The 17,063-nt window shown below is 42.7% G+C and overlaps 2 protein-coding genes across 6 annotated transcripts in view; both read right to left on the bottom strand.

Annotated features, from left to right (window-relative positions):
• Positions 1 to 17,063, bottom strand: part of BRF1 (BRF1 general transcription factor IIIB subunit) — a 220,274-nt gene that overhangs the window by 157,420 nt on the left and 45,791 nt on the right. The window lies entirely within an intron of this gene.
• On the bottom strand, positions 8,117 to 12,391 carry LOC148116382 (uncharacterized). The gene has a single exon (XM_087891107.1). The coding sequence runs from the start codon at positions 11,124 to 11,126 to the stop codon at positions 9,366 to 9,368; it is 1,761 nt and encodes a 586-aa protein (XP_087747233.1). The 5' UTR covers positions 11,127 to 12,391; the 3' UTR covers positions 8,117 to 9,365.

The raw sequence follows: 17,063 nt of genomic DNA, 5'->3' as shown, positions 1-17,063 counted from the left end.
TTTTTTTTAAATCAAGAGATACTTAAACATGCATTTACTAAACCTCTTCAAAAGAAAAATACAGTCTCTACATAACAATTGCCTCTAGCAAAATAATAGCTGCCAGCAATATGCTGGGGAAAAGGCAGTCAAATCTTTTCTGCATACTGTCCTGTTGCAAATCTGACTGTGATCCAGCACAAAGGCTGCAATTTATTTTGATGCAGCTTGCTCCAGAGAACAGTTACAAGAAACAATAGCTCCACGTGTCTCTTCTAGCCCAAGGCAAACATTCTGCCTTCAGTTCATATGTTATAATTTTGTGAGAATGATATGACAGTTTGGATAGGAATAGACAATCTTTAAAGTGGGGGGCGGGGAGGAAAAAGGTTACAATGATCTCTTTGGAGCCCTTAAAGGGATCTCATCAGCCTAAGAGAGAGACTTTACTTTCTTGATTTCTTTTACTTTAAATACTATAGTAACTGTAATATGATTTGCCTGAGTCTGGCTTAGCAAAATCTTACATTTCTCACATATTACTCTTCTCATACAGATTCAGTCACTGGGGAAAGTCTTTAACCTCCCATTCCTCCTGACAAACTTACAGGATCAGCTTTGAAGGCTGTCGTTGCTTAGCCATGGTTTAAGGTATAGAAACGGAAAAAAATGTAGCTCAAAAACCCTCTTTAGTCATAGTTACTATGCAAACTACTGTGGATAATGTCATTTTGGATACAGCTATATTTGTCTTGTCTCCTGCGTTGATTTCTTTTGTGCCTCATTGTTAAGTGGAAAAAAATAGTGGATGAAGAACATGAATTGCCATCCTGAATTCCCTGAGAAAATAACAAAGAAAATAATGTCTGTTCCTGGTACTATACAAACAGCAGAGCAAGTGGTAAAATCCCAGGGATTTCAAAGGAACTGTATTTCTTTACGAGGAAGGGAAGAGAAGATTACAGAACTACAGAGTTGCAAAGGATTTTGGAGGTCTTCTAATCCAAGCCCTGCTGAAGCAGGAAACCCTATACCTGACAAATGGTTGTCTAATTTCTTCTTAAAAACCTCTGGTGTTGGAGCATCCACAACTTCTGGAGGCAAGTCATTCCACTGATTAATTGTTCTAACTTCAGGAAATTTCGCCTTAGATCTAGGTAGGTTTTCTCCTTGATGAGTTTCTATCTATTGCTTCTTTTTATCCCTCTAGATCCGTGTTTTCAGCCTTGGAAGCTTTGGAATATTTGAGAGGCTACCATAAAGAAGAGGAGGTCAACCTATTCTCCAAAGCATCTAGAGCAGTGTTTCTCAACCTTGGAAGCAGCGCTGGCTGGGGGATTCTGGGAGTTGAAGTCCACCCATCTTCAAGCTACCAAGGTTGAGAAACACTGCTCTAAATGCTTTGGAGAATAGGTTGACCTCCTCTTCTTTATGGTAGCCCCTCAAATATTGGAAGACTGCTATCATGTCATCCATTGTCCTTCTTTTCATTAGACTAGGCATAGCCAATTCCTGCAACCATCCAGTCCCCTAATCATCTTTGTTGATCTTCTCTGCACTCTTTCTAGAGTCTCAATATCTCTTTTATATCGTGGCAACCAAAACTAGATGCTGTATTCCAATTGTGGCCTTGAGTGTTACTAACACTTCATGTGCTCTTGATTCTATCCCTCTGTTAATGCAGCCTAGGACTGAATTGGCTTTTTTGGCAGCTGCTGCACATTGCTGGCTCATATTTAAGTGATCGTCCACTAGGACACTGAGATCCTTCTCACAGTTGCTACTGCTGAACCAGGTATTACTTATTCTTTACCTGATATTTCTGGATGTTTCTTTACATAAAATAACATAAATAAAATATACACCCACATTCATTTTAAAAAAAACCACAGTAGACTAGGCACTCATGATTCTGGCTCAAATCATCCTGCTTTGCCAGTTTTGCCAGTTTTCTGTTTTCCACTTTTTTTTCTAATGAAGAACTATGTATTTTAAAAATTGTTGCTCCAGCCTGTAACCTTAAATGCTGCAATCCCTTTTGCCACAGAAGAGTTGTACCAATATGCATCCAACTGCATTCTGATCAAACATGAAGCCAGACTACGGGGTATCTGTGGGAACAAGGGTGTGTAGAGATACTACACTAGAGGTTGTGAATCCCTATGAACCATTTCTGTCATTACTGTTTTTGCCCAAAGCTGATTACTCTTCAGCACTTTGGATTAAGACTCTTATTCATTAAATGTGATTTATTTCCATGACATTATTTCCTTTAAAAACTTACACTCTACCACTCTAATACCAGGTCAAGTGTTCCACTACTTTCTATTTATACATGATTTATTTATGTTATTTATTAAATTTCGATACTGTCTATCCCACCTACAAAGTGACTCTGGTTCCCAGAAGTTTTCAGAAATTCTGATTGTTCTAGTGGGGAAAACATTCATTCATTCATTCATTCCATTGGATTTAATTGCTTTTCAATGCTGTCTTAATATTCTCTTACTAATTACAATACTGTACATTTTCATTTCAATAAAAACCATGTTATAAGTGCATACATTCATAAGCCCATGCATACACATACACCACAGAAAACTGTACAGCTTATCTTAGTCCAATATCAATGCAAATGAACTAGTAAGGTTAAAGTTTGCCTCTTCCTAAACCTACCAACAAGGATATTTGCACTGGGTTTTTAAAGACAATATTTTTGAATTTTAGAAAAATTCAAAAGAAAAGCAGAAAAGCAGTTATATCCACAAATCTGATTCAGCATTAACATGATCATACTCCTTATTGTTCGGATAAGGTGAGGTCAGAGTGAGAAGGGAATGTCTGGGTTGTATCAAAGAAGTATGGCTGCAGTGCTAGGGTTTTCTGGTTTTTTGTTTGTTTGTTTGTTTCTTGCTTTTACTGTGTATATATTGCTTTACTCTTCATTGTAAGCCACCCCAGTTTGCTTTAAAATGGGTCACTATGTAAATGTTTTAAATAAATCTGCACCAATTGAAATGCTTTAAGACATTTCATTACCTAACTAAATAACATCATCAGTGCAAAAATCAGTAACATTTTCTTACAGCATAGAGAGATAAATTTCAAATGTACATTTTTAAAACATTTGTATACTCTCTCCCCCCCCTCTCTCTCTGTGTGTGTGTGTGTGTGTGTGTGTTATGGAAAGGAATAACATATAAGAACACTTATTTAAAAGTCGGCTTTTAAAAGCAAAATTAAACCTTGACCTCATTAATCAGTATTTCCATTAAGTCAATAGAAAAATAATTCTCATGAGCAGAGAATGAATATATATTACCAATCCAAGATCATAAAACCAAGGTGGCACTGTCCTTCCTTCATAAAAGAGTTTTATTTTTTGCTGTAGCCCATTGTAAATAAATCCATATAATATAGTAAAAAATTACACATTCTGTAATTGAGAAAAACATTAAACCATATTATTGTTTCCAAAATTGTACTGACAAATTATGATTGTCTGCCAAAACAAGACAGCAATTGGGGAAATCAATTTCATTATGTCCCTTCCATTATTTTATACTTCTAACATAATGAAATCCTTTTTAACTAATCTCTAAGTCTCCAAATAACATTAAAAATTGCTGAATTATTCTCAAGTATAACAAACATATTTAATATTATTTATTTAATTATGATTTGTTAATATGAGGCATTCCCGTTTTCTAAATAAAGTTTCCCATGGAACTTTATTGTGTGTTCATATCTCTTAACCACACTCTTTAATTGTCTATAAAGAAATGATATAGTTTTGAAATAATATAAAACATGTTTCAATGCTGATAATAATTCAGAAGTTTTAGATTCAGTGGCTCCTGTTTAATTCCTCTTTTTTTTTTTCCTTTTCTCCTTTTCATGGTCTGATTTGTCTGCAAGCCAGTTCACAGGGTCTGATTTAATTTTAAATAAGGCTACACCTTATTCACAGGAAAGAATGCCTACTGATGAAATCAGCACAAAAACAAAACTAAATCCTTTAAAAGTATTAGTGCTTTTCCTCAATTCATACCTCTTCCTAAAATAAAAAAAGAAAAGATTTAGTTTTTCAAGCATACTGGAATTTGTATGCCCAACACCACCTAATTTTTAAGAATTCAAAGAAATAAAATTTCTGAAGTGCAGTTAGCTTCCTTTCTTCTCCTGATGACCCCCATTCATGAAGCAACAAAATTATGACATGAACATACAATAAGCAAATTAACACACTAATAAAATGGATGTTGAAAATATTTATAGAGTTTGGTATTAATATTCTATTGCAGATGCAATGGCGGGGTTACACTAATTTGTGAGAATAGATATAAACATAGGAAAGTAGGAAATATTAGCCCCATTGTTACAGCTCTTATGTAAAGGTTGTTAGAGGGGGAAAATAAAGTCAAATATCTTCCATTGTGCAAATCTTCCATTATTCAAAACAATTTTCCTAATCGTTCCCTCCCTTGCCATCCACATATTCAATACAATTTCCCTTCTAAAGTAAACATTACACATGGAAAATAATATACACCCAATTATGGTTTTAGCCACATATTGTCAAATAACTGGTGAAACTAGTAAAAAAAAAAAAAAATAGACAACTCTTCCAGATACTGAATGCTGCTTAGAATCTATGGCAATATCCAAACTGCTCCTTAATTTTAATCAAGCTTAGAAACAGAAAAAAGTTCAAGACATTTGTATTAATACATGTGAAGCCTATAATCTATAGACTACTATATCTCTAAGAAATTTGGAAAGACCTAATTTGGAAAACATGCTAAACATCCAAGACAATAAAGAATGTTGGACCTTAGTTGAGAAACGTACATATATATTCAAATCCTATTTAAGCCACAAAGAACAAGCAAATAAATTTGTAATATATTACTTGTAAGGACAGTTAAGTAGCAGCTTCTTTCAGACTTTTGTCTGGTTTTGGAAGTCAAGCAGTGAGAAATGTGAGACTAACAAGCAAAAGGCTGAATTTGGACTGGCAGACTATAAAAACCATCCTAGAAGAAAGCAATGAGTGTGCCAAGTAAACTGCATGACTCTGTCCATGTAGTCACTGGGAGATCAATTTGACTTTCCATTGTATATCACTATTTCATGGAAAATGGAAGAAGGGTAGATTTTGGATCAGTACTTCATCCTTTTTCTATCATGAAACCTGTTCCCAGTTAGTAATAGTTGCTAGAGGTTGGGTGGCCCAGATCAGAGCAATGAGTGAGGGCTCTGGCTTAACTTGTTGCTTCCTATGTCACTTTGTTACTTTGAACTGTCCTCACTGCTAGATCATTTTGTTGTTTCCTACAGCATCTTGTTTGTAGAGCAGGAGCCCAGGAAGCAAACAACTTATAAATAAAAAGTTAAGCCCAGGACACAATCTAACAAGTGGTGGGTTGCTCCGGGTCCGGTCCAGTTCTATAGAACCGGTAGTAAAACCGGTGGGAGGCTCCACCCACCCGCCATGATGTCATCATGGGTGATCTGCGCATGCGCAGAAATGCAAGTGCGCACTCCCACTGCGAACCAGTAGTAAAGGTAAGTGGAACCCACCTCTGAATCCAGTGGTGAAATGTAAAATTTGTTACTATCGGTTCTGTGGGCGTGGCTTGGTGGGGAGGGGGGGTAATGTGACTGGGTGGGTGTGGCCAACTTTTTTTTTTTAACTTTTAAAACCATTTTTTCTATAACCTCTTCTTCTATAACCTCTGACGATCCCAGCTGAACCACACAATCATCAGAGGCTTTTTTTTTTACTCTTAAAAGCATTTTTCGGCCGAAGAGGTTGCAGAAAAAATGCTTTTAAAATTTTTTAAAAAAGCCTCTGATGATTGCACAGCTCAGCTGGGCATGGGGGGGGCAGGGATTTTTGCTACCGGTTCTCTGAACCACCCGCCTCCATCGCTACCGGATCAGGCAATCCGGTCCGAACCGGGAGCATTTCACCCCTGCCTGAATCCAACCGGAACATCCATAAACTTTATCCACAACTATTAATCTTCCTTAAAATGGGCGTTGTACTTACCTGATACGCCCCTTCTCTGTGCTGCTGTCACGGCAGTCAGTCATGGGTGGTGCTTCGGTGCTGATTGGTAGGACCGAGCCTACTAGAAGCTTTAGGCCCGCCTCTTCCTGCCTGGCTCCAGTTTTGAGGCGAGGTATTCAGTAGACTGTCGTGTCTATAGAGATAAAAGAAGAGAAGTGAAAGTGTCTCCCGCCCCCAGAATTCCCCGGTACCGACCAGGGTGGGGCTGACTGCCGTGACAGCAGCACAGAGAAGGGGCGTATCAGGTAAGTACAACGCCCATTTTCCTATTGGCTGTCACGGCAGTCAGTCATGGGACATACCAAAGCTCTTGTCCTATAGGGTGGGATCCGGTCGGACCCGTTGTAGCACTCTCCTTCCAAAGGATGCATCAGCTGATGCGTAAGTGTCGAGGCGGTAATGCCGGATAAAAGGAGTCACCGACGTCCACGTAGCTGCCCGACAGACTTCATCCAGGGGAGCCTGGGGAGCCCATGCTGCGGATATAGCGGCACTTCTGGTGGAGTGCGCTGTGATACGTCATGGAACAGGTAAAGACTGAGACTCATAAGCAGTGGCAATAGTAGCCCGCAGCCAACGGCCAACGGTGGAGGATGAAACACGAGCACCCATGGTGGACGGCTGAAATGAGATGAAGAGGGCCTCGGTCCTGCGGAAGGATGAAGTTCGGGACAGGTATACCTTGAGAGCCCTGCGCACATCCAGGGTGTGCCAGACTTTTTCCAGGCGGTGACGTGGATGTGGACAAAAATTTGGAAGGATGAGTTCCTGGGATCTATGAAAAGTGGAATTAACTTTTGGGATGAATGCTGGGTCCAAACGGAGTACGACCCTGTCAGTGTGGAAGATACAGAGGTCAGAACGAACTGAAAGTGATGCCAATTCCGATATCCGGCGTGCGGAGGTAATTGCCACCAGGAAGGAGACCTTGAATGACAAAAATTTGAAGTTGACTTCCTGGAGAGGTTCGAAGGGAGGCTTTGTGAGGGAAGTAAGAACCTTGTTCAAGTCCCAGGTAGGGAATCTGTGGATCACCGGAGGGCGTAGATTAGTGGCACCTTGTAAAAAGGCTCGGATGAGGGGCTCCTTGGAGAGAGGGACTTCAGGACCGAAGGACAAAACCGATGACAACGCCGCCACCTGGCGGCGCAAGGTATTGGGGGAGAGACCTGAGGCGAATCCCTCCTGTAGGAAATCCACCAGTTGAACTACGGAAATAGATGAGGGGTCCAGGTGATGTTTGGTGGCCCAACGGAGGAAAGACTTCCAGGTGGAGTCGTAAATATGAGCGGTAGAAGGTCTGCGAGCTGCTAAGATGATAGGAATAGCTGCAGGAGAGACATTGGCAGTGATTAAACGTTGCTGCTCAACCTCCAGGCGGTCAGATGATAGACCTGGGGTTCCGGATGGGCGAGGTCGCCCTGAAATAGCGCGATTTGATTGTCTGGGATTTGCCATGGAAGAGCCACTGAAAGCGAAACAAGGTCCGTAAACCAAGGTCTGCGGGGCCAGTGAGGGGCCAGCAGGATGAGCTCTGCCCGTTCTTGCAACAGCTTGTGAATTACTTTGGCCACCAGAGAAAAGGGAGGGAACGCATACAGGAGCAGACCTTGAGGCCAAGGGCTGCGAAGAGCGTTCATTGCCTCCACTCCCGCCGAGGGGAAGCGAGAGTAAAAGCGAAGCAGAAGATGGTTGCTGCTGGAGGCAAATAGGTCTACCTGCGGCCTGCCGAACCGGAGGGATAGTAGATCGAAGAGATGAAGAGGAATGCTCCATTCCGTGTGGTCCACCCGTAGGCGGCTGAGTAAGTCTGCCTGGGAGTTGTCTTTCCCGGTGATGTAGTCCGCTCGCAGCGACCTCAAGTGCGCTTCGGCCCACAGGCCCAAACGAAGGGCCTCCTTCATTAGAGTCCTCGAGCGAGTCCCGCCCAGTCTGTTGATATGAGCTTTGGCCGAGATGTTGTCCGTGAGGACCAAGACATCCCGGCCGCGTACCTGAGGTAGGAACGTCGAAGAGCCAGGTAAACTGCTCGTAGCTCGAGAACTTTGATGGAAAGCAGACGTTCGCTTGTTGACCACAGACCCTGTGTGGAAAGGAACTCGAGGTGGGCCCCCCAGCCGATGAGACTCGCGTCGGTCGTTAGAACCAATCTCTGGGGCTCCTGGAAACTGCAGCCTTGGATATTGCTGGCGAAGTCCACCAACGGAGGGATGTGACGACGGGAGTAGGAAGTTGAATCGTCCGTGAAGGAAGCGTGGAAAAATTCCGTTGGAAGGGGAGGAGGAGCCACTGGAGCTCCCTGCTGTGGAGACGAGACCAAGGAACGATCCCGTAAGCCGACACCATTTTGCCCAGGAGGGAGGAACGATCAGCCAAGGAAGCTGATCTACGGTGACGGATTCGGTAGGCCAGAGAAGACAAACTGACCTGCCTGTCCTGAGACAAGGTTACTTGTACTGAATCTGTGTCAATAACCGCCCCCAAATGTTGAATGCGGGTAGCTGGGACTAAATGGCTTTTAGCCCAATTTATAGAAAAGCCATGAGATTGCAAAATATGGACGGTACAGTTGAGATCGAATATGGCCTGATCAGAAGAACGGGAAAGGATGATAATATCATCCAAGTAGAACATGGCTCTGATAGGGATGGAGGAGATATGTGCCATAAGGGCAGCCATCACCTTACTGAACACCCTAGGGGCGGAAGATAGCCCAAAGGGCAGAGCAGTGTATTGAAAATGGCGTCCATTATGATAAAACCGGAGGAATTTGCGATGGGCCGGCCTAATTGGAATGTGGAGGTATGCCTCCGTTAGGTCTATCGAAGTCATGCAATCTCCTTGTCTAATCCCCAGCAATATAGTCTGAAGAGATTGCATCTTAAACTGACGATAAACAATGTGCCGGTTTAAGGATTTTAAATCGAGAATGGCTCTCCAACCTCCCGATGATTTGGGGACCAAAAACAGACGGGAATAGAACCCTTGAGATCGCTCTGCAGAAGGGATGGACTCAATAGCTTTAATGTCTAGCAGGTGTTGGATAGCCGAATCAATGCGAGCGACCTTGATGTGATCCTGGGAGGGAGGACATCGTAAGAAGAACTTTGGGGGAGTGGAACTGAACTCCAAGGAGAGTCCAAAGCGCACGGCAGACCTGACCCATACATCTGTGACAGTGTTGTCCCACATGTCAGCAAATTGAGAGAGCCGGCCCCCTATATAAGAGTCCAGGGAAGACCTACCGGGTTCTGCGGAAGGGCCGTCCCCTACCCCCTCGGAAATATCTCTTAAACCCAAATCTGGACCCCTATCTGCCTTGGTTGTCTTGGTGGGAGGGGCCTCTGGAGGCATAGGGACGTTGAGATCTCTGGGTGGCGAAGGAAGACTCAGAGTTGCGAAAGGAAGAGGAGGAACGAAAAAGGGGTTGAGACCTGTTGTCAGGTCGCCTATTGAGTGGAGGAAGTACCTTGCGGTGATCCTTTGTTTCCACAAGGAGTGGATCCAGTTGAGAGCCAAAAAGTTTGTCACCAGAGAAAGGGGAAGATGCCAATCGCCATTTACTTCTAATATCAGCTTGCCAGGAACGGAGCCATAATAGGCGACGTGAGGTGATCGATGAACCTATGGCCTTGGCCGAAAAGCGAGCCGCACTGAGGGTGGCATCGGCCGAAAATTCAACAGCTGCTAATATTTTGTTCAGATCTTGATGGGAACGATGATCTGAAGCAGGCAAGCGAGCCTGTAGTTGCCTCAGCCAGAGAATGGTTGCCCTGTTGAAAAACGATGCTGCTGAAGAGGCCTGCACTGACCATGCCGAGGCTTGATGCCCCTTAATCAAGGTTCGCTCCGCTTTCTTCTCCTCCGGCCGCAAGCATTCCTCAGATGGACCTGTGAGAGGAGAGGGAGAAGACAGTGCCAACACAGGGGGATCAATGGAGGGAACCTGCAAAAGGTTTGAAAATTCCGGAGCCATATTGAAAAAGCGTTTGTCCAAATTGTTTGGAACAGGTCCAGAACCTGGAAGGGACCATTGCCTGGTGACCACATCCGAAAATAATTTTGGAGCAGGAATCACTTCCTTCTGAACTGAAGGTTCTTGGAACAGAGCATTAGTTGGATCTTTAGAAGAAGAAGCAGTTGCCTCAGTAGAGGAAGAAGAGCCAAGCCCCATGACAATCTGGGCCTTGTGAAGTAATGAACGAAACATCTGTGGCCGAAAAAGGCCAATGAAGGCAGGTTGGTCAGGTTCCAGGCCTTCATCATCTGACAAGTCCTGGTCAGCTACAATTTCTCCCTCTGAAAGGGAACCTTGGCTAACTGATTCATCAGGGTCACCAGCCTCAGACACAATTTCCACATCCCCCTGACAGGAAATTCCTCTGGAGGGAAGAAGTTGGCTGGAATGAGCAGAAGCCTCAGAAGGAGGGGCAGATCTCTGTTGAAGGCCTTGGGAAATACCCTGACGAATGGCCTCAGAAATTAATGTAGCCAATGCAGGAGTAATCTCCGGAATAGGTTGAGAGACCTGGTTAGGTTGAGAAATTTGGGCAGGTTGAATGGCCTGGGTAGGTTGAGAATCCTGGTTAGGTTGAGAAGCCTGATTTAGGGCTAGGTTTGAAGGGCCGTGAGAGCCCTGAGTTATCAATCCAGGAGAAGGAGGAGGAGGAGCCTCATGGGAGACTGGAAATACTGAAGCTGCCTCAGAATCACAATTAGTGTCTCCCACCACAGATCTGTCTGGTGATAGGGCTGGAGTTGGCCTCTGGGGTGGATGTGAATGCGCCTTATCTGAGGCTGGAATATTAATAAAGGCCTCAGGTTGAACAGGAGAGCCCTGCAGGCCAGCAGCTGTCTGGGCCTTATGGAAGGCTCTTTCTATGGCCTTATGTCGCCTCTCCTCCTCCCTTGACGGCTTAGCTGATGAAGACCTGGAGGAGGTTCCTGCATTGGTGGCTCTGGACTTGCTGGGGCGACTTTTGGAGGTCCCCTTTTCAGGATCCTCCACCCTGGGCCTCTTTCCCCTATCGCGGGCCTGGCGGGAAGGTTTTGAATTAGAGGCGTCCGCCATCTTTAAACGATTGCCACGCGGTTCAAGGGGCCTAATATGGGGAGATAGGGTTTCCCCTGTACTTGCGGTTGAGGAGGCAACGAAAAAGATTCCTGAAGTGGTCGCTAGCCTGAAGGCTTAAAAACGCGACTCGCGGCTGCAGGAGGGCGGGTGCCAGAAGCTGTTAGGAAGGCGAATCCAGGAGAGCCGAAGGGCTGCAGAGATGAGTTCTGATGCAGCGCGCTACCGCCGTTAAACAAAGAAATATGCCGGGACAGACCCCGATATTGTTTTCGGAGTGGGGGCTCTGTCAGAAACTTCCGCAGCACTTGGGGCTTGCGGGAAAGCCGGGTAGCGCGGCAGAGCGAACTCGTGCATGCGCCAAATGGCCGCCGGAGCTTAAACAATGAGCAAACAAGCCAGGGAGCAAGCGATAAGAATAAAGAAAGTCCGTTCCGAGTCAGAAAACCAGTTTAAATCAATCAGATTGAGAAAAGGCTATAGACACGACTTGATCCTGACAGACCGAGTTGAAAAACTGGACCCAGGCAGGAAGAGGCGGGCCTAAAGCTTCCAGTAGACTCGGTCCTACCAATCAGCATCGAAGCACCACCCATGACTGACTGCCGTGACAGCCAATAGGAGAATGGTGGAGGATCCTGGCCACTGACCATGATTTTACTAACAGATTTGACTCTAACTTCCAAGGTATTTTTATTTTTTAAAAATGCTGCATGAGGATAAACAAGAAAGAGACTACTCACTATCCTTAATCCCAAGAAGAAAGGCAAAAGGACAAGCACAATTAAAATCTCACTGACACACATTTCAAAAATCTTCTACCAACAGACTTTATACTTCTTAGTAGAATAACTCCAGTATTAGTTCAAACTTTCATGTCCACTGAAAGTTTTAAAAACAAATGGTCTTGGCTGCCTCCTTTATTTGGTTATGCCACAGAGAGCAGAAGCAAGTACTTTCCTGCCAAGATCATAGCACAAGTTCCCGCACGCAATTCGCCTAACATGATGCAGAAGTGAAATTGCAGGGTCAGAGAGAAGTCAGATTGCCATTCTTTAGTTAAAATCCAAATTTAAAAAACAGTACTGGCATGGAAAGGATTCTCAGTAATAAAAAGCAATTTCCTATATCCTTTCAACCCAAGATGATAGCCCAAAAATCCATTTCCAAAGAAAATAAAGTCCCAGAATTAGAAAAGATTTGTCCTAAGATCATGGAGACTTGTCACAATAGGCAGCTCTGAGTGAGATGAAGCATATATTGTGTGTCCAATCACACTTGGCCAATAAAAAAATTCTATTCTATTCTAAGTTTTCTTTTGTTGCAATATGAATAATGTTCTAAATAAATATCACAGTGCCTGGGGAACAATGCAATAAACCTTCCGTTTGCGAATGATGAAAAGAAATTAAAGGTATACCAAAAGAAGCAGCATTCAAAATATCATACAAAGTGATACCTGTGGTTGCGTAAGCACATTTCTGCTTACATAACAGCTTTTACCTCCTCCTTTTCCCTACAGCCTCATGCAGTCTGTTGAAATCTGTTTCAAAGAGTCCCTCAGCATTGCACAGCAGACTCTGACGGAGGTAGAGTTCACAGATGTGTTGTTTCATTGATAAACAGACCTGTGTAGATGAAATCTGAGGGTTCTATTTTGCTGTAGTGGAAGAAACACCTCAGCTTATATGCAAGGTTGAGAGCAAATGCAAACATAAAAACAATACTCAATATCCTTTATAAAGAAAAACTCAGCTTTGCTCCAGGAAAATACACAGACAGCCTTCTTCTAGACAAGTGTTTCTCAACCTTGGTAACTTTAAGTTTTATGGATTCGGCTCCTAGAATTCCTCATCCAGCATGTTCTAAACCATATTACTATGATTTAAGATTGCTTCTTAGTGAAGCCTTTGAAGTCAGCAAAATTTTAGGCCAGAAGTTATCCACATTCAGAACAGTCAAATAACATGTAAATGGGAAATCCAATAGGATCAAGTCCCAGAACAGGTTGAGTATTATCAAAATCCATTGCAGAGATAGTCAGGATCCAAAACCAACAGATCAACTGATCAATGGAAGACACTTGCCAAAGCCTTACCTTTGAGACAAGAAAAGTGTTAGGGATGAACCTGCTTTCTGAAAGTCTAGCAAAGAATTAAAAGTATTTCATTCCCAAGATATTAAAGACACAGGCTATACTCTGAAGGCATGCAATAAATATACAAATTCATAGAAGTTATATTTTAGAATTTTTTATTGGCCAAGTGTGATTGGACACACAAAGAATTTGTCTTTGGTGTATATGCTCTCAGTGTATATCAAAAGAAAAGATACATTCATCAAGAATTGTAAGGTACAACACCTTTTTTTGGGGGGGGGTGCATGAGGTTTAGATATACCGTATTTTTTTGTATATAAGATGCACTTTCCCCCCCTCCAAAAAAAGTGGGTGGAAATGTCTGTGCGTCTTATACAATGAATGTTGCCAAAGCCCTGTTCACCTGCCGGCCCCCACCCTTCAGTCTCTGCCTCCCAGCAATTTACCTCCTTGCAGCAAACAGCAAACAGTCTGGTCAGCTTCAGCACAGCCTGATTTAGCACAAGCAGCTGATTGGCGGTTAGATCGGCCTCCCGGAATACCACCTATCAGCTGTTCTAGGCTGCAGGGATCGCCACAGTCTATTACTGCCCATCCCTGCTGCTGCCTATTGCCACCTCCACACGCCCCATTTTCAGACTCCGTGGGCCCCATTCCAGGTGGCGGGGATTGAAGGCAGTGGCAGCGATCCCCGCTACCTGGAACAGGACAAAAACAAGACGCACGGAGGCCAAAAATGGGGTGCACAGATGTGGTGATAGGCGGCAGCAGCAACGGGCAGTGATGATCCACATAGCCTGGAACAGCTGATAGGTGGTTTTCAGGGAGACCGATCCAATCACCAATCAGCTGCTTGTGATAAATCAGGCTGTGCTGAAGCTGACTAGGCTGTTTGTTGTTTGCTGCAAGGAGGTAAATTGCTGGGAGGCAGAGGCAGATTTTTTTCCACCTTGTTTTCCTCCCAAAAGCTAGGTACATCTTATACTTCATAGCATCTTATAGTCCGAAAAATATGGTACATGGAATAAGCATATGACTTCTCATTTCACACAGTAAGATGCATTATTAAGCACGGTGATTGAAGAATCATAGGAACCTTTCAACAGACCAGACCATTTGTCTAGTGTTAATTGCTGGTGAAGAGGTGTTTTAGTTTTTTTATTCCCTTTTTCATTCTTTGATTGTCTCTTTTGAATGGTATGTAGATGTTGTTTATCTCTATGAACAGACTTAACCATAGTTTCAAATGGGAAACTGTGAGCATTCTAGACCAAGCCAAGTCCAAAACCACTACAGAGTTCCTGGAAACTGGGACACAGACAAATTAGCCATTAACAAGCTGATTTACATCAAGATTAATACAAAGACAACAATTTAGAAGTAAACCATACCCTAATCAAAGAAATACCAATTCAAACAAGCAAGGCAACAGTAAACAACAGCCTAATCAAGAAAGCACCAAGAACACTCCCACCAATACTGACAGGGCCCTAGTATATAAAAAGAAAACAAACTCCACTCTCCTAGCACTGATTCGTTACCTAGTTTGGTAATGAAACAACCAAGAAAACAACCAAGCTCAGAGAGCTCCAAGGACTCCAAAGATCATCTGTACATTACAAATATTCTCTTTTGTCAGGATCACAGTCCACTTTGCTTGGCAACAGCTGTCCAAAACTTTTGCAAATATCTTGTCCACTACTTGATCTCTGATCTGTTTAATTGGAGGATGCTAGAGCAGAGGTGTCAAAATCAAGGGCTGTGAGTTGGATACGGCCCGCTGGATAGTTAGATCTGAGTCAGTGAAGAACTGGCCCACGGGGGCCTCTGCTAACGAAAATGGAAAAAGGGCCGTGTATAAACCCTCCCAAGCTCCATTTTCGCTGCCAGAGCACTCGGGCCGTCACAGGTACCCCTGACACGAGTGATGTCAAGCTGGCCACGCCCACCCCGGCCCCCTTAGGTCAAGTTTTGACACCCCTGTACTAGAGGCTGAGCATGGAGCCTTTCAATATGAAAACCATTAAAATACTATTCCCTCTCTATAGGTATGCTTCTATGTAGCTAGCTGCCCAGGAAGAGAGACTGCTTCCCTAATTCTCCATAAGATTTGATTCTAATTAAATGACATATCCACCGTAACAAAAGCAGCCAACATATTGGGAAAAAGCAAGGAAGCAGGAATATTAAGTGGAACTCTGTACAAGTGAAGTCATTCTAATATATCCAGCTTGCCCATGTTCACAAAATTATCATCTATTCCACTAACTGTTTGAGTTTATGTAACAGAATCACATAAATCACTAAGCCAGATGGCCTCTCTCATGTACTACCTCTTTCTGAGGACCAGATGTCAAGATAAATGCAAGGGGAAAACTGAAGCGGTTTATGCCAATAAAATAATATTAAAATGCTAATATTATTTCATAAAATATTTTTTAAATATTTCCATCTGTCAAAAAAGAGAGCATATATAACAGCCGCACCGCCAGACATATGGAAATATTTTTAAAATGATGAATGGCTCTCTTTTGAAAAGTCCCCCTGACAACTTCTGCAATGCTATCTCTTGTTAAAATAAGACATTTCTCTTTTAACTGAGGAAAGTTTGTTGTTTGTCCCTCTTGGAAACCCTAACTAAAATATACTAGCTAACTGGTAATTGCTACTTATATGGCATTTCAATTTATTATCCAAATTATAAAAGTGGAAAAACCAGTCAAACCATAGACAAAAATACAGAATAAAAAAGCAAGAAAAATCTCTCACACCTGCAAAAATTATCTTGGGTAGATCAAAAGCTGACCTGCCACATGAAGAAGAGGTTCTCCTCACAAGCAGCTAACATTATGTCTGGCACTACATAAATCCAGACACCTGGCAACATGGCGGGTAAATAGAACCATGTGAAGTCTTACAGAACAAACTTGCAATATAATATAGGGGGCTATTTGTACACTGTAAAGTACACATTTAATACTATTCACAACACTACTGGCAATGAATATTTTAAAATGTTTCTATATTTCAAACATTCTGAAGAAAAGCAGCAAACAAATCTTAAATCAATGTAGTTTACATTTTAAAATAGATATTAAAAAAATGAATTGTAACAAAGTTTGCTTTCTAATGTGAAATGCATTAACTTAAGGAAAATCAGTATCTGATACGGAACTGAATAGTCTTTTTTCTCCAGAAAAGCTGATACAATAATTTATAAGGTTTGCTGTAACAAGCGAAAAAGTCTATTTCAAAGGAGTGAGTGAGTGAGTGAGTGAGTGAGTGAGTGAGGGAAGGAAGGAAGGAAGGAAGGAAGGAAGGAAGGAAGGAAGGAAGGTTCTGTCAAACTCCAATATATCAATAGTGGCATTCTAGTGGCAAACAGGCATTCTTGCCATGTTATCGCCTACTTTTTCAGCAGTCCTCTGGAGACTTCCCAGTCTGAGGGACTCTAGCCCTAAGAGCCACATCTAACAACCCTGGGATGCATGAACTTGTGTGCAAATTCAAGTATTTTTGGATGCCTTAGAATTCAAGTAGAGAGAAAAGAGTATCTAACCCCAGAAATGGTGCAATCAACGGGAGGGAAATAGTTTTAAGCTACAGCCTATCTGAAAATGAGGAGGGATAAAAGGCCCCATATTCTGAATGGTTTGTTGGATCAAGGAGAATTTTAAAAGCAGAAATGATTGCCAATAGCCAAACCACCTAAAATTTTTCTACGAGTAGATCAATAACATTTTTCCATGGATTATGTGATAAATCAATGATAATGTAATAAATTCACTTTCTCTACTCAACCACCACTAGTTTCTCTGTTCTCTCCTTCTTGGTATATT

This window comes from Pantherophis guttatus, chromosome 1, assembly GCF_059756535.1.
Source record: "Pantherophis guttatus breed Tessera chromosome 1, ASM5975653v1, whole genome shotgun sequence".
NCBI lineage: Eukaryota > Metazoa > Chordata > Lepidosauria > Squamata > Colubridae > Pantherophis > Pantherophis guttatus.
The sequence above is the reverse complement of the archived record's forward strand: the minus strand, read 5'-3'. Positions and strand labels throughout refer to the sequence as shown.